This window comes from Lichenostomus cassidix, chromosome 1Aa (assembly GCF_008360975.1).
Source record: "Lichenostomus cassidix isolate B80296 chromosome 1Aa, HeHo_3.0, whole genome shotgun sequence".
Lineage (NCBI taxonomy): Eukaryota > Metazoa > Chordata > Aves > Passeriformes > Meliphagidae > Lichenostomus > Lichenostomus cassidix.
In genome coordinates this window covers 44,541,585-44,567,495 of record NC_139480.1, presented here as the reverse complement: position 1 = coordinate 44,567,495, position 25,911 = coordinate 44,541,585, and the positions used below count along the sequence as shown (strand labels likewise).

At 39.8% G+C, this 25,911-nt stretch overlaps 1 protein-coding gene across 1 annotated transcript in view; it reads right to left on the bottom strand.

Moving 5' to 3' along the window:
• Positions 1 to 25,545, bottom strand: part of TMPO (thymopoietin) — a 79,183-nt gene extending 53,638 nt beyond the window's left edge. Inside the window, exons 1-2 of the mRNA XM_085047029.1 lie at positions 25,364 to 25,545; positions 8,874 to 8,996 (exon numbers count right to left, since the gene is read on the bottom strand). Of these exons, the coding sequence (XP_084903155.1) occupies positions 8,874 to 8,987 (114 nt within the window). The 5' untranslated portion in view covers positions 8,988 to 8,996; positions 25,364 to 25,545. The remainder of the gene's footprint in view (positions 1 to 8,873; positions 8,997 to 25,363) is intronic.
• Positions 25,546 to 25,911: the final 366 nt, after the last annotated feature.

Genomic DNA, 25,911 nt, shown 5'->3' with positions numbered 1-25,911 from the left:
TCTCACTGCTCATCACCACAAACCAAGGAAAATGGCAGCTGAAGTTTCAAACACTACTTTGGTTAAGTATCAGGAAAAAAATCAAGCTACCTGGTTTTTCAATCTACCAGGTCAGTTCCTGTGATAAACACAACCTGCAAAGAACTGCTTGCATGACATCCCACTTCTCTCTGAGACACAGCAATACTCCCCTGTATCCTCTTTCATAGGATCCAGACATGGGCTTGTGGCATCTGGAACAAACCTGTGAAAATTGGAACTGCTAGTCAATGTAACCACTGTTTTCCCAGTTTGCCTGTGCCTTGACTTCTTTTTGAAAGCCTGCATCTCTTTTCCTACCTCCTGGACTGTGTCTGAAGTAAATAGAGATGAGTTGAAGGACTTAATGTTGGCAGCCTGAAAGGCAAATAATTCTGTGCCTGGGACTGTAACCAGGCAGCTTAGTCAATATCAACTTCAGTAAATCAGTAACACTCACTGCTCTCAGCAAAAATCACTTCTTTCTCTAAAAGAGCACATTCTTGGAAATCTACACTCAAACCCCACTTTGAAACATTCCAGAGAATTATTTTCATCTCTCTGGCTTTTAACTCCCTTCTCCCCACTCCAATAGGTTACAAAATTTGGGCTGCTCAAAAGAACACTGTAGCAATTGCAAGAGCAAAACTCATGACTAGAAATCTGTGCATAGCTCTTTTTAAGTTAATAAACAGGCTCTCAAATCTGTTATTACTGCTGTTTCTTTGGCAGGCATAAAGGTGGGATGCTGCACAAACAAGAAAGATGTTCAGGTGCATATTTTAAATGCTGTGATGGAAATGGCATGGATGAAAGTCTTGGTTCAGCTCACGACCTGTGCAGGTGAAAGATGGCTTTTTACAAGTCATTGTCCACACTTCTGCTGTCACCTGGGGATCCCAGCACAAGTAAACTCTATCATCTTTGACTGACTCTTTAAAAGATATCAGTAGAAACTGAAACACACTATTTCATGCAAGAAAGGTTTCCTACATTTTGGATTTAGAGAGTCTGACTGCTGAAATGCTGCTTTCATACAGCTTTCTCTTCTAAAAATTGGTTTTCCCCAAATGATCCCAAACTTTCTGAAATAACCTGACAAATCCTAATTCCTGTAGAACTTTTTTTCCTCATTTTTGGTGTTATCATTGGTAAACATACCTCTAGGGTGGTATTAAGTGGCAAACTTTTGACGTACTTCTAATAACTTTAACACCTGCCTTTTTTTTTCCACAGCAGAGCAAATCCTGCTGAAAAATATTTATAGTGATCATCATTTCAGATGTCTTTACAATAAGTCCAGAGGACTTAAGAAAAAGTGTTGATCTTTTCTGTGGGCCTTCCATAACTGCAGTGAGTCTGACTGCAGTAAGTCACAGCTCCCAAAGGGACTTTGATTATATAGAGTCAAATGCAGAGAGAGCAAAGATAAGCCCAAGAGCTAAAAAGCACTGAATCCAGCCTTAAAATTAACAATCACAAAAGCTGTATCTATTTAGAGCTTTGATTTGACTAAGTCTCTCAGAGCACAGATCAATCGAAGGCATGGCATTGAAGCCAATCACCATAATGTCTAAGGGAGGGTGGTTATCCAAGTCTTATTCTTCCCTGCATTAGCCTAGACATACAGTGGGATCAAACTCTCTTGTTAAACACTCAGCCATTCCTCCCTGTGCATCTACAAATGACAGGCAAGGGACAGAAACAGATATGTCTTGCAGTCCACAACAGCATATCAATATCCCAATCTGCATAGCACACAAGAGGGGTCACCTTGCAGATGGATTAGTGTGCCAGCTCCCTGTTGCAGCCAGGTAATACAACGAGTTACATAAAAGTTAATTAGCAAAGCAAAGAAAGCAGGGAGCCTGAAAGGCTCTGATGTTTTGTTTAAATACTATAATCCTCTGATGTTCTGCAGATTTATAGTAAGACTCATGGGTTCCTCTTCTTTATGGGAGGGGGTGGGTTACTGCTTGGTGAATTTGACTGAATAATCTGCAAGGCATGTTTATAAGACAGGGTAATCTTCATGAATCATTCCCAGAGCTACATGTTATTTAGTGTCCTTTTAATTTATTCTGTTAAGATAGCATTAATAGGATTGTAAGATTTTTCCTGAGTTTGGCTAGCCAGGGCCAGACTTCCAAAAGGAAAAACTTGAAGCAGTTTGGTAGTACAGACCTATTTAAAAGCTTCTAATGGCTTTATTTTACTTTCCTGAGTATTGCAATCCTATAGTTACTTTTATTTTTAACAAAATAAATTACATTTTTGTACTAACTCTCTTATCTTTAGTAATAAGTGTGACTTTAAACTTAGCTGCCATATAAAATCCATTCTGGTGTCACAGAGAGAGCAAATATTTGTCCTCTCAGGTCTTGTGTCCATTTATAGCACCCAGTCTGAATGCTGCAACTCTACAGAGCAGAGGGACAAGCTCCAATCTTGTGCTACAAGGATGGTTTTTCAGCTGGGTGAGATAATGGTTGTTCTTGTGGGCATCAGTTTTCTTTCATGGGGATCAGGACTCCATTGTCATGGGATTCCAGACATAGCAAGAGGCACAGGATGAGAAAACAGATCTACACAACATGGTGATCAGGTGAATGTGGTGATAAGAAAGTAGAACCAGGTGGTTTATGGACCTGAAATAGGAGCAGAACTTAATTTCACCAAGTGTGGGCTATGACTCAAACGAACTGAGTCATAGCAATAACTAATACAGCTACATTCAATCTCATTTCCTTTGGATTAGCACTCCTATTGCAAAATTGTGGATACTGCTGCAGATGCTTTTATTGATAACCAGCAGTGTTCTCCACAGAAATTAAGCCCTTGGTTGAATTTCCGTAGCTGTGCCTCACTCTGGCCATCTGAAAATCTCAGAGTAGCAGAGGGACAGAGGACTTAATAAAGACCAAATTTGTTCCTATCAGATCAGTGCTGAATGTGGCTGACAAAGGGCAGAAGAAATGTCACTATCAGTCCATGCTCTAGCTCTTTGGTAAAGCAGAAGTTCCCTGCAGCAGCATATGCAGCTTTCAAAAGTTTCAAATCCCTATGAGAAAAAAATCAGAAGTGGATTTTTCGAGACAGGAGGAGATACCAGGACACCCAAGGCTCAGTTTGGCATAAAGGAGTTTGAGCAATGTCATTCAATAAAACCATGTTTTATTGTGATTTCAGGATCTGGCCTGCATTACCTTCGACATTTAGTTCTTTTGGGCTTTCACCCCTCAGTTGCAAACTCCTCTTTTGAGGGATACACTGTAGATACAGTAGTGAATTTTTTTTCTGAGACATAAATGTTGATACCGAGCACTATTGTAAGAAACAAATGTTTACTTAAAAAGAAAACTTCAAGGAACTTCAGTCCATCACTGTTTGAATTTTCTGTCTAGAATTGTGTTGCTAATGCAGAGACCACTGTGGTTTCATGAAAGAGAACGGGAATGACACAATCTGCAACATTTTTCTCTTCCACAAATGTTTTTGTGGCAGGTTGGAAATTGTACAAGCAGCCACTGGATGGCAATGTTTCACACACAATTTCAGGCTTGACGGTTTAGTAAGACTTGGAGTGCAGGTGCTCATCTGATTAAAACTTTCATCCAAATCCTAGTCTAACACTTATTTCAATTCCATGTTTATGTCGCTGACAGAAATTGAACTGACAGTTGTATTATGGAGAGGCTACTGGCTCTGCATTGCTAAGGTCGAAACTTGTTTTCCATTATAAACCCAATCTTGGCCTCAACTCTGAAATTCTCAGTAAAGACCATTCCTCTTTCACATATTGGGACCACAATGAGCAGCAAAGAGAGATGCTTTGTTCCCATTTCAGGTAAGTTAAGCAGGGCGTTTATTTGGTTCAGGTCTGTGGACACTCTGGTGTTAAAATGTGTAAAACTTTTTTTTGCCACTCTTTGCAGTACTCTGAAACTTCCTATGAAATTCAGGACCCCTAGAACAACACAGACTGGATCTGTAAGGCTTTCTGGGTAAAACGGGAAGTGAAGTTCCTCCAGCTGAATTCACGCTTCTTTCTTTATATTTGCCGGCAGTGGAAATTCACCTAACACTTCTGAACATTTTCAGAAAATGAAAATCTAGTGACAAGTAATACAGTGACAGGTGCAAGTGTTCTGAGGAAGCAATTTTTTACATTCATCTGTCAGTATTCATGCTGGGAGCACTCACACCTGGATTCAGCTAGCAAACAAGCACAGCACAAATCGGGTGACTTGGCTGGCAAATTACAGCTGACCAAAACGGCTCAAAAAGAAAATGCTGAATGCTTACAGAATTAAGGTGGCATATCCATCCACTTGGTTTCTATTACTCTTAAAAAAAAAAAAAAAAGCAAAGTTGAAAGACTATATGAGATAAGAAAGTTGAAGAATCCTGATTATTGGAAGTATGCATTGTGAAAAACCAAGACACTCAAAATCACCAGTGATATTATTTACCTTGCTTCACTCACCATGTTGCAAAAGCCTCCTTTCTCTTCCTACACCTGCTCTTGTTATCTATTGCTGACCAGCACATACCTGACAGGTATGCCATATGCCAGGCTAGCAAACAGAAAATCACTGTGCAAAAGAAATTATCCACAATCCTTGTTTCTTGCTTCAGTGCAGGTTTGAGTGGTAATTGTAGGATTCATGTTTACAGTACATTCCTCCCTGCCTGGGTCAATTTATTGTGGTGTTTAGTGGGTCTGAGGAAACCAGCTCCTTTGGAAGACGATTGTCTCTTGAGATATTTCTTGATGCTGTAATCATCCAGGAATGGATACACTTTCTACTCTGCCACTGGTTTTGAGCAACAAGCTTTTTATACCTGCCCTCAGAGAATTCAGAATAGCTCTATATGGGAAAAATCCAATCTCATTCCTATATTGGCACAACCTTTGAATCCTCTGCTTTACTTCTACAGATCATAGAGAATGCTCCTAGCAGTTTTTGTGTAACAGATAAAAAGGTACACAGAGGGGAGGACTGAAAGCCTGGTATTGCTGTGGAAGAGAGCTAAGATTAGAACTACACCTTAAGATCACTTCCACTTTCAAGCATTCTCAGTTTAGTCTTACAATGTGTGCCCTAACACAGTAATGTCTCTCTCGGAGAATTAAAGTGCTCTCATATTTTACTTCTCTGATACTGACAGGCACTCTCACACTGTACACAAGCTTTTGTTTGTGAAGCACAACACTTCTTCTTCTTTGCTGCTGTGTACAGCAAAATTCAGAAACTAAATCTATGTTTGATCAAAACTTTTTCAAACTTGGCACTTCCGCATTTTTTGATCATAAACAGTGACATCCCAGAAACGTGTGTTATAACACAAAACTGAGGTATGGCCAGGAAGTAAGGGAGAAAATAAATTAGACTTACATTGCCTAGACCGTTCTGAGAAAATGATGCAACCTAGTCCTAGCAGTTGCATAGTGATACCATTTGCGTCACTGAAATTCATTAATAAGGTCACCATTTCTCTAAGGAACTATTGCTTCAGGTGCTAGCAATCTGAGTGTGAATATTTGTTTTGACAGGACTTTCATCAGTTTGGATATATTCAAGTAAATTATTTAAAAAGGGAAATATTTTAAAAATAATTATGTGCTCACGTAATGAGAAGAAATTGTTAAAATCCTGGACATTTTACCAAAATATATTTTTTACAGGGTATATCATAAAGGAGTTTTTGTTAACAAGAATCTGCTGACAGCCTCGGAGCTCAGGTTCTTGGCTGATGCAGCAGGGCAGTCATACAGAAAGGGTAAATCTCAATAGCACTCAACAGCCACTTATATAACCTGCTCAAAATACTCAGAGCCTGACTTTTTAAGTTAATGATTTTATTGAAATGAGTGAGTTCAAGCCATAGGTCTAACATACAGCTGTAGTCATGCATCCATATCTGGCCCAAGGAATTCACATTACACATTTTGTGTATGTGGAACAGGCACATAGTGATCACCTATAAATATTTTAGTCTAAATGCCCTGCCCAAAACCAGACAGGGCCCCTTTGGTAGGGACATGGGAATACTCAGTGCTACAGAAATAAAAAAAGATTCAAATGATTCTTTTTTTCTCTTTCAAGAATATCAATGTTTGTATCTCTGGCTAAAAATGGAGTATTTTATTTTAAGACCTTGACTTAGGACAGATTACATATTGACACAAATCACAATTATAGTTGTTCCAGTGTACCCCTTCAGGTATTGAATGGTTCCTGAATTAACTGTGCATATGTTTGAAGCTAATCATGAAGGTTTAAGTCTTCACCATCAAGGTTTTATGTCAAGTGTGTTGTGGTGGGCTCAGATTAAAAAGAATTCTAGAAATGGTACCTTAAATTTAACATTTTAGCAAACCTCCTAAGGAAGTCATCAGGACTTCTCCTGAATTAAAAATGTCAAATTTCCCCTACTATTAGTGGTAAGTCAAACAAATTTGTAATTTTCTCCTTGTCATCAAAGAAGACAGTTCTAGAATACTCTCCCCACAGAAGCACACAGTCAGCTCTCAGGAAGAAAATGAAATTAAGGAAATTCAGAAAACACTGAAGAACAATGCTTCCACAAGTAAAACTTGGGGTTGACTTAGGACAGAAAGAAGAAGGGCATTTAGAGCTTATGAGAGATTTTTGGATATGAGAACTATATTTCCTGTGGAATTGCAAAAATTAAAATGGGTTTCAGATATTGATGTCCCAGTATAAATATTCTAAGAGGCAGTAGGAAGATTTTCTTAGAGGGAAACCCTCTGTAGTGCATCATCACCAAGCACAGGAGTGATCCAGACACACTGTGAAACAGTACATGAAATGGGACTGGAATTTTTCAGTGTGGTAACTTTTAATGTGCCATGAAGTCAACTTGATGTAAGGGAGATAGACTGACTTGAAAATGCAGTGAAATCATCATATAAAATCTTGCTATTAACGTTTTTTTGCCAGTATTAATGGCATCAAAGTGACTCGAGAGATTTCATTTATTTCTTGTTGAATATGACAGTATCCCGATACTTTCTCCACATCAGATTTGTGTGACATCTGTTTAGGGATAGTAGTTGTCAAATCCAAGAGCTCATTAAATAACGGGAAAAGGGCACAAGAAAGACCAGGCTGCATGGGAGGACACATAAGACCTAGGATACTGTTAGTGACGTGTGCTTGTAGAGCTGAGTGGACAGAAGGACTGCCAGGCTGGAGATTCAGCTGTTCCAGGAGCTGACAGCTACTCCGTGCCTGAGGCTTTGAGGGAAGCTTCAAGAAATGTGATAATCGAGGAATGACTGAACTTTCAGACAAATGTCTTCCTTCACTTCATCAGCTGTTTGCTCATCAGTTCTGCAGAAAGAATGTGATTAGAACACAGTTATCCTCTTCAATGCAGGAATAGTGTTTTCCCTCCAGGCTGCTTCAGGAAAATGGTGCTTCTTTCCTCAAAGTGTGACACTCCAGAGGGGATGTTGACACCATCTTCAACAAGCACAGATGTGTGAAAGGAAGGGTCACTGGTGAACACCAGCCCAGCCCCCTTGCTTTGAGGCTGAGCAAGAGCTGGAAGGTCAAGAGTACATCAGACTTCTGGTCCTTCAAAACTGGCCAGCAGGCTTCTGGCTCCCTGGCCTGCCTTGCACCTTCATTCCTTGTGTGATGCCACCCACCACAAGGCACTTTGTCCCACCCAACCCTCAATGCCAGATGGATGCAGGCAGAGAAGTGTTCCTGTGGCTTTTCTTTTCTTTGGCCAGAAAGGGAGGCTGAGGGCAGAGAGGGCATTTCAGAAACATGTCCATTTCCTGCCTTTTGACAGGTGTGGGAGGAATAAGAACATCTCAGAAGAAGATAGGGAAGACAAAATTCCTTGTGAATAGAAGAGCAAAAGAGGTGGAATATGAAACCTTGTGACCACTGAGGTCAAAGGCAGGTTTCCCAGGAAATCTGTGAGACCAGTCCTTCTGCAACAACATTGGAAGGCAGAGAGAGACAGAAGCTTGAAAATGTTCAAAAAGAAGCTAGCTTTTTGTTTTCTTAGTTGCTCTGGAAATTAGATGTGGGAAATATCAAGCATTTCATGCCCTGGCAGAAGCTTGTTTTTCCCTATGGGAAAGGAAAGAGAGGAGAATGTTTTTGAAAACTTGTAAAATGGAGAGGATGTTTTGGGGTTTTGTAAGCCAAAGACCAAATGTCTTGAAGGCTGAAAAGGGAATATTTTTTGATTTTATTATTTTGTCAGCAGCAACTGTGTGTTTTACTGGGAAACAAAAGTCTTCAACAGCTATTTTATGCACCTTCATTTCCTAGTAGAATATTTTCATCTATTTTTTTTCATATTCTAGCCACAGTCTCCATTAAACACTTTATTTTGCCGTTTCCTCTTTTCATTATTTTGGTCTACACCTGAGTTTGCAAAGTGGACCTACAGAATTTTTTTTCAAAGAAACTATGTCAGGTTTATAAAGAAGAGTTGGAAACAGTTTGTAAATGTCAGAGAGTCAAATGCTAATTGGTTGTGTCCCCTCTCTCACTGCTGCTCTCCTACCTATAGCTGTGATTTTGTATTCACATTCAGTTTTCAGTGTAGACAAGATTTCTGGTTGCATTTTGCTACGGTATATAAATCTGTAGCTGTGATACCACTTAGCAGTTCATATTTTTTTAAACAATCCCTTCCATTTTAATCAAATAAATGGCTTCTTGTAAATACCCAGTGCAATTGTACTTCTTCTTAGCTTTGTTTGACAAAATCTTGAAAAAACTTTTAGCTGTAAATCTATAACAAAGGTCTAATTTCCACCTTAATTCCAGACATAAGAGAATAAATAGAAAACTGTATACCTGTTTACTGATATCTGGGACAGGCTTGAAGATGGTAACCATTGCAGAGATCGATTCTGCAGCCTCAGCAACTTTGATAGGAAATAGGAAGTTTAAAATCACAAGCTGCAGCATTTTCAGAATCTGAAAAACAGTGAAAGTGCAAAACATCTTTCAGTCTGGAGCTACAGAGAACAGCTTCTGTTACATTATTACTTATGAATAAGAGAAGAAAGCAAAAGCAAAGACATTCGTATATTTAGGAAGGCTTTATTTTGGATCAGAGGAACATATTTCTCATATGAAAGAAAGGAAAATTACTATATCATGTCCAAGAAATTTTTTATAACCTGCCCAGTTATTTTCATAATAGAATAGTCATTATTTTTTTTCCTGAAACAAAAGAGGATGGGTTCTTTGGAGAACCTAGTCTTAGACATACTTAGTGTACAGAATCACAGCCTGGTTTTGGATGCTTAAGTGGCAACAGAATTTGCATTTATGCCCTGGGAGAATCAGAGGATAGTGCTCCAGTGGTTTCCAAAAGCTCCATCAGCAGGAGTCTTGATCTTTTGCTTATATTTTTCTTTTCTGTGAGGTGCCAGATGCCTGTCATACTGCATAAACAAACAAAACATCTTCACTGATCAGGACTGCGAGAAGTAAAAATGCATGTTGATAACACTGAAATGCTGGAATGAGTTTTTTTCTGCAGTGCTAGCCTTAGCCTGTCTGAGCAGTGGCTGGAAGCAAAGCAATGAGAGGCAAAAGCTTCTATTGAAAAGTCCTACTCTATGTAAGGAATTTGCATCTTGTTTCTTGATAACAATTCAAACTTTTTGTACAAAATTATGCTGATGATGGATTTGTCAAGAGGTCTGTTGAAGACACTGGCAATTGCCTGGATAACTCTCTAGCGCAGCTCTGGTAATCATACTTGTGTAGTTATGGGATTGTGAGAAAAAATATAATTAAGAAATATAATTTAAAGATAAGATTATTCAATTCAGGAAAAAGACAGTCTTGTTCAGTGAGTCCAGACCTCTATTATATCATGCTTTTCCTTTGATTCTGACTTTTCCATTCAAACTACATTGTTTATTGCCACCATTACTTTAAGCATTTGCTTAACTTGTTTGCTGGAATCTGAGAAGGGGGATCAGTGGGTGGCTGATTTCTCCACTGAAATATTTATGTCAGCTTGCCAGGAGCTCAGTGGGTCTAGGGAAGGTTGATCACCACACATTTGCACTCCTTGTTAGCAGTTCTGTGAAAGCTTCACAGGAGACAGAAGAGGTTTTGAGGTATTCCTTACAAGGAAGTTAAGAGATCTCTTTGACTATGGTCACAGCTAAAGCACTCCAAAGACAGCTCACTCCTCAGATCAGCACCCTGGAGAGAGGATGGGTGAAAATTACTTCTACACAGTGCCTTTTCCTTTCTGCAACTACTTGTTTGCATTCAAAGCTACTAACTGAAGTCCAGCTATACACTCTGGAGCTTGTCGGATTTCTTTGCCAGGGGACCCTCTTGTTTGCATAATGGGATCAGCTGGTCATGGCAGGTTATGTGATGTTGGCAGCTGCCTCTTTTCAAACAGCTTTAGTGGCTCCTGGTCCCTGCCAATTGCAAGGTTGAGACACAGAGTCTTTTGGGAGCTCAGTCTTTATTAAGCAACATGAAGAAACCCTGTTGTTTTAAAAATCTGAAGCAAATGAGAAAGGTGATTGACTAGTTCATGGCTAGCTCTACCAGCAACTGTGCTAATCCAGAGAAAGACCAGTGAACAAAAGGGAATAAAGTGGGTCTATTTTTCATATGTTTTAAATGGTTAAGAATTTCTTTGCAAATATATTTGCACCATTGGAAAAGCAAACAAAGAGGTTTCACAAACATTTACTACTTCACAGCCTGGTGTTAATTATGTAAGTCACATGCATTGTTTCTGCTCTCTGGTTGACTGACTTAGGTAACCATCCATGTCAATAAAAATTATAACAATCAAGCTTAAATGTGGGGTTTTTTTGTTTGCTTTCTGCATAACTCAGAATTCAAAGGTGAAAATCAATGTTTTGAACATCAGTGGAAGTGAAGCTTGACTGCATGAATATTTACTGACAGCAAAGATGTCAGATTGGCAAATCACATGAATCAAATTTGGGGTTTCTTGTTACGATTGCTAATAATAAGTAGTTGTTGGACAGTATTACTTAGTATTCTTTCAATGTTCAAAATTTAGCGAAAGCATACAACTAAGAGAGAGACTGAATTTCAAAGAAGTCACACTGTAAGCATAAAACACAGGGGGCTTACTGGCTTTGGAACAAATGTTTTCAAAATTTCCCCTCTTTTTTCCCTGTCTCTTTTATCTCTTTCTCTGTTGCAAAAATACACTCTTTCCCCAATTATAAGAGCCACTATGAAAGAAATGATTTAAAGTTACCACTTCATATTCCCCAAGACAGAGCTGAATCAAGCTTTTAGTTTTGCCAGCTTCTAAAAGTGCTTTGTCTCAGAGAGAAGAGAGGAATCAAATCACACTGATCACATTGCTGTGACGTCAAAAGATTCAGTTATATTTCTGCTGCACTTTTCTAATTCCTTCTGCAGAGGGATCTGCTGCAAAAAAGTCCTCTCCCTTAGAACCAGAATGGAAATCTATCAGTGGCTTGCATACTTCATGTAAGTAAGAGGGTTGGATAAATACCCCTAAAACTTTTCTATGTGCACTGGCAAACTTAGTATTTAACCCTGTAGAGTCTGTTTAAAAACTTCCAGCCAGATTAATTATTCAAAATTGAAATTCTGACAACTGAACTTTCTGGCAAGATTGCTTATTGAAAGCTCATATCTTCAGCAATTGTTCATAAACTGATGAGTAAATTCATAAGCACAAAAAAAAAAATCCAACAAAAGGTTTTAAAAAAAACTATTAAAGTAGAAATACTAGCCTAAAAGGTATAATATGTTATCAAGGCATAAAACCATGCGTGGAAAACTATATACTCAATCCAAAGGGTTAGAAAATGACATTTCAAACAATGAATTCCTTCTATGGATTAAGCATAAAATGCAGACAGGAATTTCTTTTGGAATAAGCAGTCAACATAATGTTTAAAATAATTCATACATTCAAGAAATCCATAGTCAAATAATAACAGGGTAAAAAAAGACATATCTTTTACACTTGCAGGAATAGTTTGTCACTCAGAGGCAGGATCAGCCACACTATGTACCAGCAAAGAGAAAGAAAGCTTCAGCAGCCTTTACTAGCAGTGGCTAGCAAAATGCACACTTCTACATTACCTGATGTGGTTGCAGTACCCTGCATTTAAGTCAGTGTTGCTTTCATCCATTCAACAATCAGTTCAAATTTCATATATTTATTTATTTTTTTATTTATTTTACCAGGTAGTTGAAGACCCTCATAACAGAGGCACACACTAACAGCAATGTTAGAAAAGAGTGAAGTTCATAACCTCTAGCAAGACTACAGTAATGCACTGTCTGAAATCAGAGTGAGAAGAGACAGATGATACAGGGCTTGGTCAAAAGTCAAAGGAAATCAATGGCAGATCATCTGCAGGCTTCAGTGGGTTGGGATTGAAACTGGGGCATATTATCTCAAGTCTGATCCTCACTTTGTCTGTAAATTTGGACAAGGTATTTCTACTTTATAGCCTTCATTTCTTTCTGAAATGGTTGTGAGGCTTCAGTTAGTGTTTCAGAAGAGTGCCAAAACCTTAAATGAAAATATGAACAATTACAGAAATATGAACCAATATCAACAAAACAAAAATATGGGCTTTTTACCTTAATTGAAAGCAAGTAGCAGCAAGATGATGATATGTATAAAGTGTACTATAAGTGCACTTAAACTTCTGACTTGCAAACTCAATTAGAGAGATATTGCAGGAGTATAGATGAAATATATAAGAGTACTGAAGAAAAGCAATAAAGCTTCCAAACCACCCAAATGTCTGTCATATGAAAAATTTCCCCCACATACACAGAAAACCCACAGGTAGTGGATATATTGGCAAAACAAAGTGAGAAGTATATTTCAAAGCAAGCTGGTGCTTGCAAAAATAAAGCCATTCAGGGAATCTCGATGAATAATAATATGACTACTTATCACTTTCATAATGAAGAAAACATTTTTGCCAAGGGCTCAGTACTAGTGCAATTTAGCAAAATTGTGGGTGAAAAAAAGGAGTATTGTCAACATGCATATCAAAAAGTTATTTGATTTCATATTGGGATATTAAAAACTTACCTTTCTGAATCTGAATCACTCATATTTCGAGCTCTGCAAGAGCATTCTGCTAACAGCTAATTAATCCTTCTGGTTGTTCAAATATGTATATATACATAACTGCACCTTTTTGCATAATTTTAGCCTTGCCATTTTTGCAAATTAGAAATCGTTTCCTCTGACAGTTTAAGCCAAAAGGATATTTTAATTGAATTGGCATGATTCTTAGAATTGTATTTTACAATTGTATTTTACAGTAGTACTGATCTTGGGAAATGCATGCTTTGCACTTAGAGAAAATTCTGTGTTACCCAGAACTGACCTTATATCCTGAGAGTTTTCTATAAATTTTTCTGTGTTCCTTAACCTTCTCTTTTCAGCCATGTTTTTAGGTGCCCTCACAAAGGCATTTAGGTACTAAACACAACATATTCTTGGGTCAATAAGTTTTTGCACAAGTGTATTTTGGCCAAGTATTTTCATGCAGCCAAAAGTACAAGTCCATTTGTCCACAAACTGCAGTATTGTATTTTATACAGATCGATTCTCCTTCCATATAAATAATAGATATTTTAAAGATTAATTAAAAAATTAACCTAAAATATAGTTTTAATATATGGGATTAGGAATAACATAACATAAGCCTATGAAGTTACACTGATGTGAGCTTAAGTCACTGTGGTATTTTCCTAACATTCTCTGACAGCTATATAATGAAAAGCATGTATGACAATAACATTTAATTTTTAAACAGGGTTAAATTCTCTCTATATTAATGAAATCTTGAAAAATATGACTGATGTATTTCAATTTCACATGAAGAGAGGCTGGTTTATCCATGATAGCATTTTATAACCCAAAAGGATTCCGTCCACAGCTGTTGAATAGCATATGTAAAAGATGGGATGTGGGAGCAGTCAAGTCCATTATAGCCTATATTGATGCCTCCCTTTGGCAATTTTACTATAGAAATCAAGAATTAGTGTGCCTGAAAATAATTACCTTCTCCTCACTAGAGATAGTCCTTCTGTACTGGGATAATACTATGTGGACAATGGCTGTGGGACTGCTTTTGTCATGCTCCTCATGCAATCTGTATTTGACTGACAAACAAAGACTTTCAAGGGCAAAAGTTCAGGTTTTTACAAGTGCTAGTTGTAAACCCACAAGGTAAAATCCTCTTCTCATAAGTGTCAAGATCCTCTGTTCTCCCTCAGGTATGAGCCATCTCAGAAGGTGGGTAGCAAAGAATAATGACTACGAAAGCACTGATGTAGCTTTGAGATGAGATTTTTGCTGTGAGAACACTCAGTTCATTTAAGCAGAAAAGGACTCATTATCGTGCCTTCTGTGACAAAACTTTAAAGGCTAATTTTGTTTCAGTCCTTTTGTCTGCCTGTGGAAAACTAACCACTCTATATCCTGTTTGCTCTCATTTGCCTGAACAGAGTAATTTCAGGATCTGTGTTTCTTGATTTTAACAACAATGACACCTTTGGGCATTGCTGAAGCAGTTTGGATTTTTACAGCTAAACCTCCATACTTCAAGGAGTGAGGAAGTCTACAAAAATAAAAACTATCCAGTATCTTCTCCCATGTGGGGGATTGCTTAAGCTCACTGCAGTTATAACATCCCCTGCCCTGATGCACATGTTCTGTATCTGCTTTTGCTCATTCTGAAAGGGCAGGGTGTGAGAGGGAGTTTTTAAGGAAAGTATAGGGCCCAAAACCCAGTACAGCTCTGGAAGTTGCCTGCAGGCACATGCAACCTGGGCTCTTTACCTCACCTGTGCTCCATAAACACTCTCCAATACTGTACAACAAAATTCAGTAGAAAGGGTAGAAGGCTCAGAAGCTATCTTTGCCCCAGGATGGGAACAGGCACATCAGCACTGCCTTGCACTTTTCCAAGTCTGTGGAGTTTGTCAGTTGAGAATGGTTCTGAAAGAGGTCTGTCCCCAGAGGTACCGAGGCAAGCGACAAATAAAACATGTCATGATTTATCTCGGTGCCAATTCGTCTCTCCCTGACTTCAGACTGACACGCTCCCCATATCTTTTCAAATGCTGAAATATTTCTGTAATCTCAACAGACACAACAACTGCTAGTCTGAGCAGGCACACTGGACTGAGAGCAACCAAAGGTGGGGAACAGAGCTCTCACTGGGAAGAGGTGCAGGCATTGGAGCCAACGCCATGTTCTTGCTGGGGTGTGGGAAAAAAGATCAGGTATAACTGCTGCTAGTTTAGACTCTTTCAGGCCTCAAGTCCCATTCATTTGGATAATTTTTGGAAATGCTTAGCACCTGTCCCTGGGCTCTGTTTTTCAAATGTATTTTCAGTTGAGCACTGAAATAAGCAGGTAGAGTTCAAAAAAGCTCAAACTCTTGGACTGAATTCTTCTGAAATTCTGGCTGCATTTTGTGGGTGATGAGTATTTGCAGATCTTGCTCTAAGAGCCTTTGAAAAATGACTCTGACTCTTGCAGTAGAATAAGAATTACAACTGAGATTCATTTTTGCACATATAAGGAACAGTACAGGCAGATACTGTCTGAAATCTTTCCTTTCTCATCCTGTCGATGCCTTGACTCAAAAGTAATATGAAAGTTGGTCTATCTGTGGCTTATTTCATCCAATAAAGCAAGCTACATCTGAGATGGTCTGCTCAGATAGGATCTGAGCTGTTAGCTCACAGCCTCTTGGAATTTAAGTGCCATTTTTATTCTGTTCTGTAAACACATGCATGATAAAGCTCCTGGAGGAGTAACTCGTTAGATACCCATGAATTGCCATTTTGGTCTTGTCTAGGTCAATAAAAAACTTCTGAGAGATCTGCTAATATGCTGCAAAACCTGTTAGCTGAAGATAGTAATTTTAGTGTCCCCTCTGGGTACTCTTCTGGTTCTTTGAAAGAAGGGAATCATTCACACAGGAAGATATTAACAAAAATGAGAGACCAATAAATGCACCTGTCAGTGTTCAGCAACAGCTAAAATTAATTCACAAATCCAAACAATCTGTAGAAAACTGAACACAATTACATAAGAAATTAAGTTATACAGTTGCCATGACCTTTAATCAATCATTCCAGCTGTTAATGTTAATTTTGTGATCTGAAAATCATAGTTCTATTTGCATTTTAATGGCTGTTAAATGAGAGTCATCAGGAAGAAATAGTGACAGCTTGGCCTTTTGATACCAAGTTCTTCCTTCCTAATGTGATTTGGAAGATTTGGAATTCCTGTTCAGAAGGGGTTTTGTTTCAAACCACAGCAGGCACACGGAGCCAATTTTGCAGAGGGAAAACTGGCAATTCAAAGCTAAATCCCTTTTTAATCCATCTGTATCTATGTAAAGATCATAAAAAAACAGGTGAAAAAGCTGTAATGGTGACTTCATTACCCTCAGACTAACAAAACCTCTATTGTCTTTTAAAGTCCTTTTCACAGATACATGCCGGTTTAATATTTTTTCCATGAGTGGGGATGTTTGTACTTAATGAACAGAAATGTTTGTCAAGGGGTCAGTAAAATAAACCCCAGCAAATGCAATAAAAACACTAAATAACCAGGAATTTTAGGATTAATTCAATTAGTTTATTCTGCATTTACCTGACCAAAGTGTTGCATACAAGAATGCCTGACAACATAAATATCATTCATAGGCTTATTTTACAGGTAATGACATTAGTGGTATTGCATTAGATCAAAACTGCATTTAAATAAGATTCCCATTCTGGAATAACTATCATCTTGTTAATTTCTTTAATTATGAATAAGATCTAAATGTCTGCCAGCCTCTTGTGCTAGTATGTTCCATTTTATTATTAATATATTTCCTTATTAATAGGAAAATCTTCATCATTACATGACAATTTGTTTGTATGCAAAGTGCACAATTCTGATTAAAATGTGATATTCTTCTTAAATCTTCATCTAAATATCCTAGGAGACAGTCCCTGGGTGAATCTTCTTTGGTTAAAAAAGAAGGTCTTGGAACTACATGTTCAGAAAGGAAAGCAGTGAGCTGCAGACAGTTTTCAGCAATTGGAAAGCAAAGTCAGTACTAACAATGGAAGAAGAAAATGGTTTAGCACTATCCAAAGTCCTTTTTACTTAGAGCAGGTAAATTGTAAGAAGAAGAGAGTTTCAGCAGATGCTTCCAGGCTGAGTTTCATAAAGGACTGAATAGCAATAGGGAAGAGGAACATTGATAAATGCCCTGCCTTTTATCACACAAGTAGGACTTCTGTCCATAAAGGCAGTCTAATTTGAATGCAAGGAACAGCACACCCTCTTCTTTCCCCAAGCACAGAACCTATGCATTTTCTGCTTCTACATTACTTCTACAAATAAAACTTGTAAAGGTGGTATGCATGCTAATGGGTCTGATCTCTGAAGTCAAGGCACTGACCAATGCAGGAAATGGTTGCAGGGCAGAAGGACTTCCATCCTTATTGTGACAATCCCTGCCCTGATGCAGGCATACTGTTCTTATGAAGCAATACTGTTGCTATCCAAACTTCCATTTTAAAAGACAGCCAGGAAAGAAGGCAGCTCATAGCTTTGGCTGAAATGCAAATCAAAAGTAACAGTTTCAGGATGCTGATATTCCAGTTCTGCTGGACTTCAGGATGTTTGCTTCCTTAGAAATGTAAGGATTTTTCTCTCTGGCCAGTAATGTTCCAGCCTGTAGTACAGCTTTGTACAATGTCAGTGCAGTCACGTGTGAGTGTGCATATGTGTGCACGTGTGTAAATGGAAACGAGCAGCAGCATACTGTGCAGAAACGGGGATAGAGAGCCCTAGTCTGAAATTCTGGCTCCACAGAACTCGGGGAGAGTTTTACCCCCACTTTTGCTGGAACCAGGCTGTCATCCTGCAGTCTGAAGTCCTTGAGTTGTTTAGACTAAGAATGGGTGAAGTGCAGAGCTCTGAGGGCTTCTACCCACTAGACAGAGTTAAGAACATTTGGTGTGAAATGTCTCTTCTTGTCATATTTAAGTAGGAATAGGGAAATCTCCAAAGTTTTGGAGTTTGATTTGGCCAGATGTTCAGAAGGTCTATGGCTAATTCTATTTCTCTTCTCTGGACCTCTTCAGTTAAGTCATCAGGTCACATATTTCCTGAGTACAAACTCTTTTAAAGCATTTGTAGTAATTTCAATTCTGATCAGGTTAGAAATAAGAATAATTTTTTTCCCTCAGAATTTCTGTGCATATCAAGTAAATGGATATTAAACATTCTTCAAGAAGAATGGTATGTGAAAAGGATTCACCTAGATTCTTTGCTAAAGAATCAGGCTTCTCCTCTTTTACCCAGCCATACACATCTGTCCTGAATTTTCATTGCCAGATTAAAGGCATTAAAGAAATCCCAACAGAGTGATATCTTATTATTTTCCACCTGTTGGTAATCCTTGGCATTTAAAATGTCACTATTTTATTTTTGAGACAGAGCTTTCTCAGGAAACCCTCTATGTGGTGTTTATCATGCAATACATATCATGTTCCTCAACAAACCTCAGGAATCAAGCCAGCAGATTAGCTCCAGGAGAACAGACAAATCTCCAAGGTATCTTTATAGCTATATTGCAGGTCAGAAGCTCAGTGCAAATGGGACCCATTTTGTTGCTCAGAAATTGCTGAATCGCAGGAAATGTCTGCATTAATATCCTAAACAAATATATTCTTCCTATTATTCTTGATCATATCTTATTTGTATTGCCTTTTTAAAATATAGATAATTTAGCATTAAACTGAAATGGTTTCAACAAATCAGACCCTGGGGTACTGTAGGGTTGGTTTTGGTTTGCTTTTATTTTTTTTCTTCCAGGTAGTCAGGGCTTTAAGCCACTTTTTTTCTCTGATTTCTTTCTTTTTTTTTTTTTTTTGGTGAACCCATCAGAATTGCTGCCTGCCCCTTTCAGATAGACTAAGGTTTAGGAAAAAAAAATTCAAAATATTTTTATCCTGATTTAAGATACTTATAACACTTGATAGTAAGATCTTTTTTGTGGTGATATAGCCTGGGGACTAACACATGATGCTGGCTGAAAAATCTACATGAAAAAAGCTAAATTTTGATTTCCTTTCTGAAAGCTTACCAGAAGCAAGGATGGATGGTGCACAGTTTGGTGCACAGCTTTTTTCAAGAGGTTCTCTTGGGCTCCCAGCAGTGACTATTTACAAAGTTAGTAACATCATCTTTTGTGCTAACTATGTAAAAGGGGTAAATGTTAGATATTTAACCGGGACCATTCTACCACATCCTCCAAAGAAGAGGTAACCATTTCCTTTGCCACTTGGTGGAAGAGTTTATCATGTCTTGTTCAAGTGGTAAGTTTGGAATGGCTTTCAGTGTCCTGGTTGAATGACTTCCCAGATAGAAGGATTTCTCATTTGTCTTAGGAATTAATCTTTGAAGATGGGTCTGGAATACTAGGCTCGGCAGACTTAATGGTAGAAGAAAAAACTCAAAAGAATGCAATAAAGTGAATGAACAACAAAGTAAATGGCAGTCAAATAAAGTGACATAAATCTTCGAAGAGAAAAGTTGTCTCAGCAGAGAACCAAATTTAATGGAGTAATGAAAGTTATCAGGCATTTAAACAGAATCTGCAGGAAGGAAGGTTAAAGTCAACTAATCAATAAACATTTAAAAAGTTGCCATTTCCCCAAGTCTCCTAACACTCACAAAGTCCTAATCCCAGCTTCTTAAGCTGTATAGCAAAGCTGAAGTTGGAGGACAAGATAGTATATCTGGCCTGGTGCTGGCAGACTGAAACTAAGTTCCTTATATTTTCTTCATCCCTAGGACCTACAAGTAGGTTAAACTGATTTAACAGGGCTGAACTTCTGACAAAATAGCCCCAGAGGCTATAAAACAAACAAAGTTGGCATTGTTATTCAGAAAACTGCATTTAATAATTAGGAATGCAGATGATTTCAGCTAGAGATATATTTTAAATAACTTTCCTGCTTTTGGTTTTAAACTAATGGATAGGAGTGTTATCATGAAATTGTAATAAATATAACTCTGCATTACATGAAGCACTATTAATAAGTTGCTTCTAGTGACAATGCTATTGCTCCTTATATGTGAGAACATACTGCAGGTGTCAGAGGTAATTTCTTAAAGCAATGTTCAGAGTATTTACCGATAAGCCTGACAGCATTATTGTTTTGGATGGCAAAAATTAGAAATAGTCTCTCTTCTGAATTTTCTATGACTAATAATAAAGAGGTTAACAGAAATGTTCCATCACTGCAGAACTATTTACAGCAAGGTGCAGTTTTACCAGCACAAGAATAAGTAAAATCCATTTTAGACTAGGCTAACATACAGCACACTCTGTGTGAGTATTCCTGCTTTGGAAACTTTTGCAGTATGACTATGCTCCTGTTACACAATCTGAAACATAAATTGACAGCATTAGGAGGAGCTTTTCATTCATTGGCATAATGGTTCAACGTGTTATGGAAATAACTTAGACTCATTTATATTCAAGGGCTTTGGAAGGACTTTTATGTAGAACGGTGCTCAAATGCAAATTTTCAGCATATCCAAATTCACTTGACATATTTTTCTCTTAAAATGAATTATCAAACACTAGGATAATATTATGGGGAAAAATGAATGTTTTAACCAGCAACAGTCATCTTATTGTGGAGCGGTATTCACATATGTCCTATTACCAGGAAGACGTCAGACATTTTCTGTATTTATTTTGCATATCACCAAGAATATGTGTGTGTTTTGTTGTACATTCATTATTTAAAGCTTTAGTCCTGCAGCAGGGCAGTAACAAACTGCTCTAGTCCTGAAAGCAGCCTGTTAACAGCCAGCGTCTGAAAGTGATCTGAAATCCAAGAGCATACACAGACCATCCTGAGAGCTGCTGCATCTTATAAGGATGTGGGGCAGAATTCGGCATCCAAAGCTAAAGTCACAAAAGATTGCTTTGCTGGAAGATGAGTGGGTGCTAATTACCATGCTCTCTGAAGTGTCTTTATTATTGCCATTATGTGATGCCCAGAAGAAGATGGTGGCCAGCTACAAAGTCACTTAAATCAAAAGATCCAGATGGTTTTCAGTGGGAAAAATAGTCCCACAACACTAGGGAATATTGATTCCCTGTTTGACCCTTATGCTTTACTGCCATCAGGAAGCAGTGGAGCCCAGAGGTCCCTCCTCTCAGTCTCTATTGAAACAAAGCCATGCTTTCATCAGTTCAGAAATCTTAGGAGATGGTAACTTCTGTCCTCTTGGATCTTCCAAGTCAGACACCACAGAAAACATCTAAATAAACAAATCTACCTCTTGAGAGGTCTAGGACCTTAATTTGTTTCACTAGGAAGTCTTCAAGAAATACTGGCACATGCACCTTGTGAAGGTATCTACTTTTCATAATAACAAGCTTCTGGTCAGCCAACCCACTAAAACCATCACAGGACACAAAACAATTTGATGATAGACTATAGGACTTACCACACCACCAACTATCATCCACTCAGCCATCACAGCCTTGAATCCACAGCCTGTATTGTCCAAAAGTCTCTTGGAGATTTCCGAGGGGTTACTAATTATTGATGTTTGTGTACATTTACAGAGGACTTCAGTGAATCTGTGAAGCTAATTAATGGCAAATGGGTCTCTATTTAAATAAGTGAAAAATGCAAATGTGAAGTTGGGGTTCTGCTTCAGTCAAGTGATCACAGAGAAGAAGGGAGGGAAACATAATAAGGCTCTGGAAATCCCATTGCAGAAGAGCTGACTTACAGCCAGAGCAGGAGAAATGAATGAATTCTGAATTTTTCTTTCCTGAATGCTTAAATATTTTCGATGTGAGTCTAAAATAAACCTTTATATGAAACTTCAAAATACCACTGGGTAGTTCAAAGAAGTTTCTGTGAATATAATAGACTGCAGCTAGGATCCAAAATGTCAAATTCAATCCAAGGTTCTGCGCTGCCACCACTGCAGCTCAAACAGAAGTAATGTCCCTCAGGCACTGGCTGTGTCTTGATCATATCCTACCTATATAGTGCCAGCTTCTGGAAGCCAACATATAGGTGGCCAAGGATACAGACAGGGGTATCACTTTGAAGGATTGCCTTTTTGACAGCTCAATAGCCTACCCAGAAACCTCCAAATCTCCATTTTCTGAGGATCTCATAAGGACTCAGGTTTCTAGGAAGTCTTATAGACCTGTTTACCCCAGCAGCATGGAAGATGTGTTTAGAGCCAATAAATTCTCACCTGCCGTGTTTATTCTTGCTCTGCCTGTGCTGCTCAGGCTAAATCACAGACACACGTCATAAACCCTCTGGGATTTAAACCTCTGGCATAATTTATGGATATGGATGAATCCTCTGGCAAAATTTAAACATTGTAGGTTCAACATATCTCTGCTGAGGACGCAGCCTTTCTCCTCTATTTTGTGCAGAGAGCAGCAGAGGTGGAATATGTGAGGAAAGGAAAACCTTTTTCTCCCAAAATTGGGTTGGTTGACTGAATTCCATGGTCTTTCCCACAGGTCTGTCCTACCATCTTTTCCCTCTAATGATTAGTCCCTGATCCCTCTCTACTCAGCTGCCTTGAGGCTCCCTGCAATCTCCCCCATCACTTGCTTATGCAGGATGTCAGCTTTACACACTTTCCACAGTTTCCCAGGGGATGTTTCTAACCCCAAGTGGTTTATAGTTGAATGTGTATTTGCAAACTGATAATTTTTGTATCATGCTGCTTAGCCCTGGGCAGTGCTGTGTTAGGGATTAATTCCCCCATTGGCTCCTGAGCAGAAACTACAAAGACTGGAAATAGAGCAGAGAGCTGGTGCTGGCAGCCTCAGAGGTAGCTGCTGGCAGCCCAGAGCAGCAGGGAGGACTTGGGGTCCTGGGACAGCATGGACAAGGTGCTGCAGCCAACTGAGACATCCACTTTCTTCCCATTCACTGCCTAATGAAAGGAAGAGTCTGACCTCTGGGACTTGCAGTTCTCCTGAGGATGCAGATAACCACACTGCACTCGCAGAGCTTTACTCCAAGTGGAGTAGCCCAGCAGAGCCAAGTGTGCCACGCACAACATTCAGCCTCAGCAGGAGAGCACAGCTATAAGCATAGCCCTGCACTGACAAACAGAGAATTCACCAGCTTTGCTGTCAGGAAACCTCCCAGAACTTTCAAGTGAGGACACAGGCAACTCTTCCCTGCCAGCTGTGGAGCTCCTCTCCCACAGCAGCTACCATGCCTCAGGGCCGCAGTGCTTTCCCCTCCGGACAAGAAAACATAGCAAGAGAGGGAAAAGGGATAGTCTAATCAGGAGAGCAAGCAGGAGGGAGTGGAAGATGAAGGATACTGGGAAGCAAAATGTAGTTCAGCCTTAGGAAGTCACATTTGTATTGAACAATGTCGGAGCTGGCTGGGAAGCAGAGTAAGTGAACAGTTCAAGTGTAAATAATAGCTGGGTAGTTATTGTGCTAAAAGACTTGGAAATTCTCGTTGATGAGAGGAAGTCTGATGTCACTGTCATTGCAGAGCATTAACAGGGTGATTCATGTGGATGGAATCTTTGAAATCAGTGAGTAGTTCTTGTAGGAAGGACTGAGGGGGAGAGATGGCACCCTGCAATACCCCCTTTAAAACCATCAGTAGCTGGAGGAGTGTGAAAACATGCAAATTATAAACTGCTGAAAGGATGTTGGGGGAGTAAGAAGCCATGAAATGATGAGATGTGCTACAAAACACTAAATCAAAACAGAAAGTAGAATGAATTACTCCTAAAGCATCTGTCTGCACTGAAGGATAAAAATTGCATTATTATAGGGAACTTAAGTTTGGAGGATCTCATGCAACTGGTAGTAAAACATTACAAGTTTTAGAGATTGATTTTTTTTTCTTGCTACAAAAAGAGATTGCATGTGACAGCAACCTCCTTTTAGAGGCTCATTCTAACAGGTAATAGTACATTAATTCTAGCACTACAAGTTGTTGATCACCCAATACTTAAACAGTCTCGTTACATTTGTTATGAACAAATGACAATTTTAACTAGTAATATTTATATTTGGAGCTTCACAGAACTGAACTTCTCATCCTTAATGAATATTAAAAAGAATTTGACCAGAGGGTGGATAAAAGGCAGAAAAAATTGCCTGCAAATCAGGAGCTGTTTAAGAAGTTTGCTAGATGGGCAAGAAGCCATGGCCTAGAGTCAAGAACAAGGACAACTTTGGCAGAAAGCTCAGGGTAGTTGAGAGAAGAAGCCCATGACAACAGATTTCTTAAGCACAAAGGGCTATAAAGGGGCAGTGAACTGTTGCACAGAGGCAACCACAGCATATGGCTTCTAGCACAGCACATGGATGTCCTTGGATATTGGCAATTTTTCTACAGCTCATCAGGCCTTTCAAAGGGAACTGCTGCAGAAATCCATCCTCTAGGACGACCCTGGCTGCATGACAAGGATAACCCATACAGCAGCAGTGTTGGGCTGGCCTCAAAAAGTTAGAAGTTCTTTTCAGCCTGACACCTCAATTCTGACACTGGGAAAAACAAATTTTTTCTTTGGTGTCCCTTGAGCAACTACACTTTCCCCTTTGTGAACGATGAGTCCGAGTTTGAAACAAAGGAAATTTTAACTGGAGGAAAGGAACACAAATTTTAGGGGAAAAAAACCAAACAAACAATACCATCAGCAAATCATGGAGTCCTCACAGTTCAGCTGTACAAATAACATCTGAAACATCTGACTACAGAGTAACCTCCAGTAATGTTTTGTCTCAATCTTCTCACCTGCCTGCCTGGTCAATAAAAGACTGCCCTTTCATAGGCTGCTTTCCTCCCACCCTTTGGTTTCTTGAAGCTCCACTCCAGGTCTAGCATCATCAGCTGACAAAGTCCAGCATGTGAACTCAGGCAGGCTCTCCTCCAGTCCTGAGGAGAAACGATGCTGTGTTTCTGTGACAAAGCTCCTATGCCATTTGTCCCTGCATGAGTTTTCCAGGTGACTGTCACTCTAGAAGCTCCCTTCTGCCAGCCTGGCCCAGTCGTGCAGCCCAAGTGCTGCCCTCAGAGACACAGCAATTCAGCAGGGCTGGGAGGCTTCTGCAGCTTTACAGACCTCTTCAGCTCCACAGGCAGGATGAGCTTCTCAGGGCTCAGCATGATGAAGTTATTTGGGGACGGGATGAGACCACGGTACCTACAAAACTATCTCCACTCTGTTTGCAGAGACTCAGGTTATTTGAAATTACCTTTTAGTCCGGCCAACGTGCAAATCAGGTTATTTATTACATCGCTTATTCTGGGGTCAGGTTTCCCACGGCCGCACGGGGCTCTCCCTCAGCGGAGCGCGGCTGTGGGGCGGCACGGCGGGCGGCTCGGCACCCATCCACCGGCACGATCCGGGAACGACGGTGCGGGCGAAGCCACGGAGCCCGTAAATCCCCCGGGATCCCCTCCGGGACGCTCGGGCGGCGGCGGGGGTGCCGCGGGGACGCTCGGCCGCCAGGGGCCGCTGCCGCCCAGGGGCGCAGACGGGCCGCGCCCCGGCCGCACGTGCGCGGGGGCGGAGCGGGGGCGGCCGCGCGCTCTCTCACGGCCCGGTGGCGCACTGCGGCAGCGCGCAAAGCGCCGCACCGCACCGCACCGCACAGCCCCGGCCCGCACCGCACCGCACCGCACCGCACCTCCCCGCACCGCACCGTACCGCTCTGCTCTCACCTCACCGCACCGCACCGCACCGCACAGCCCCGGCCCGCACCGCACCGCACCGCACCGCACCGCACCGCACCGCACCGCA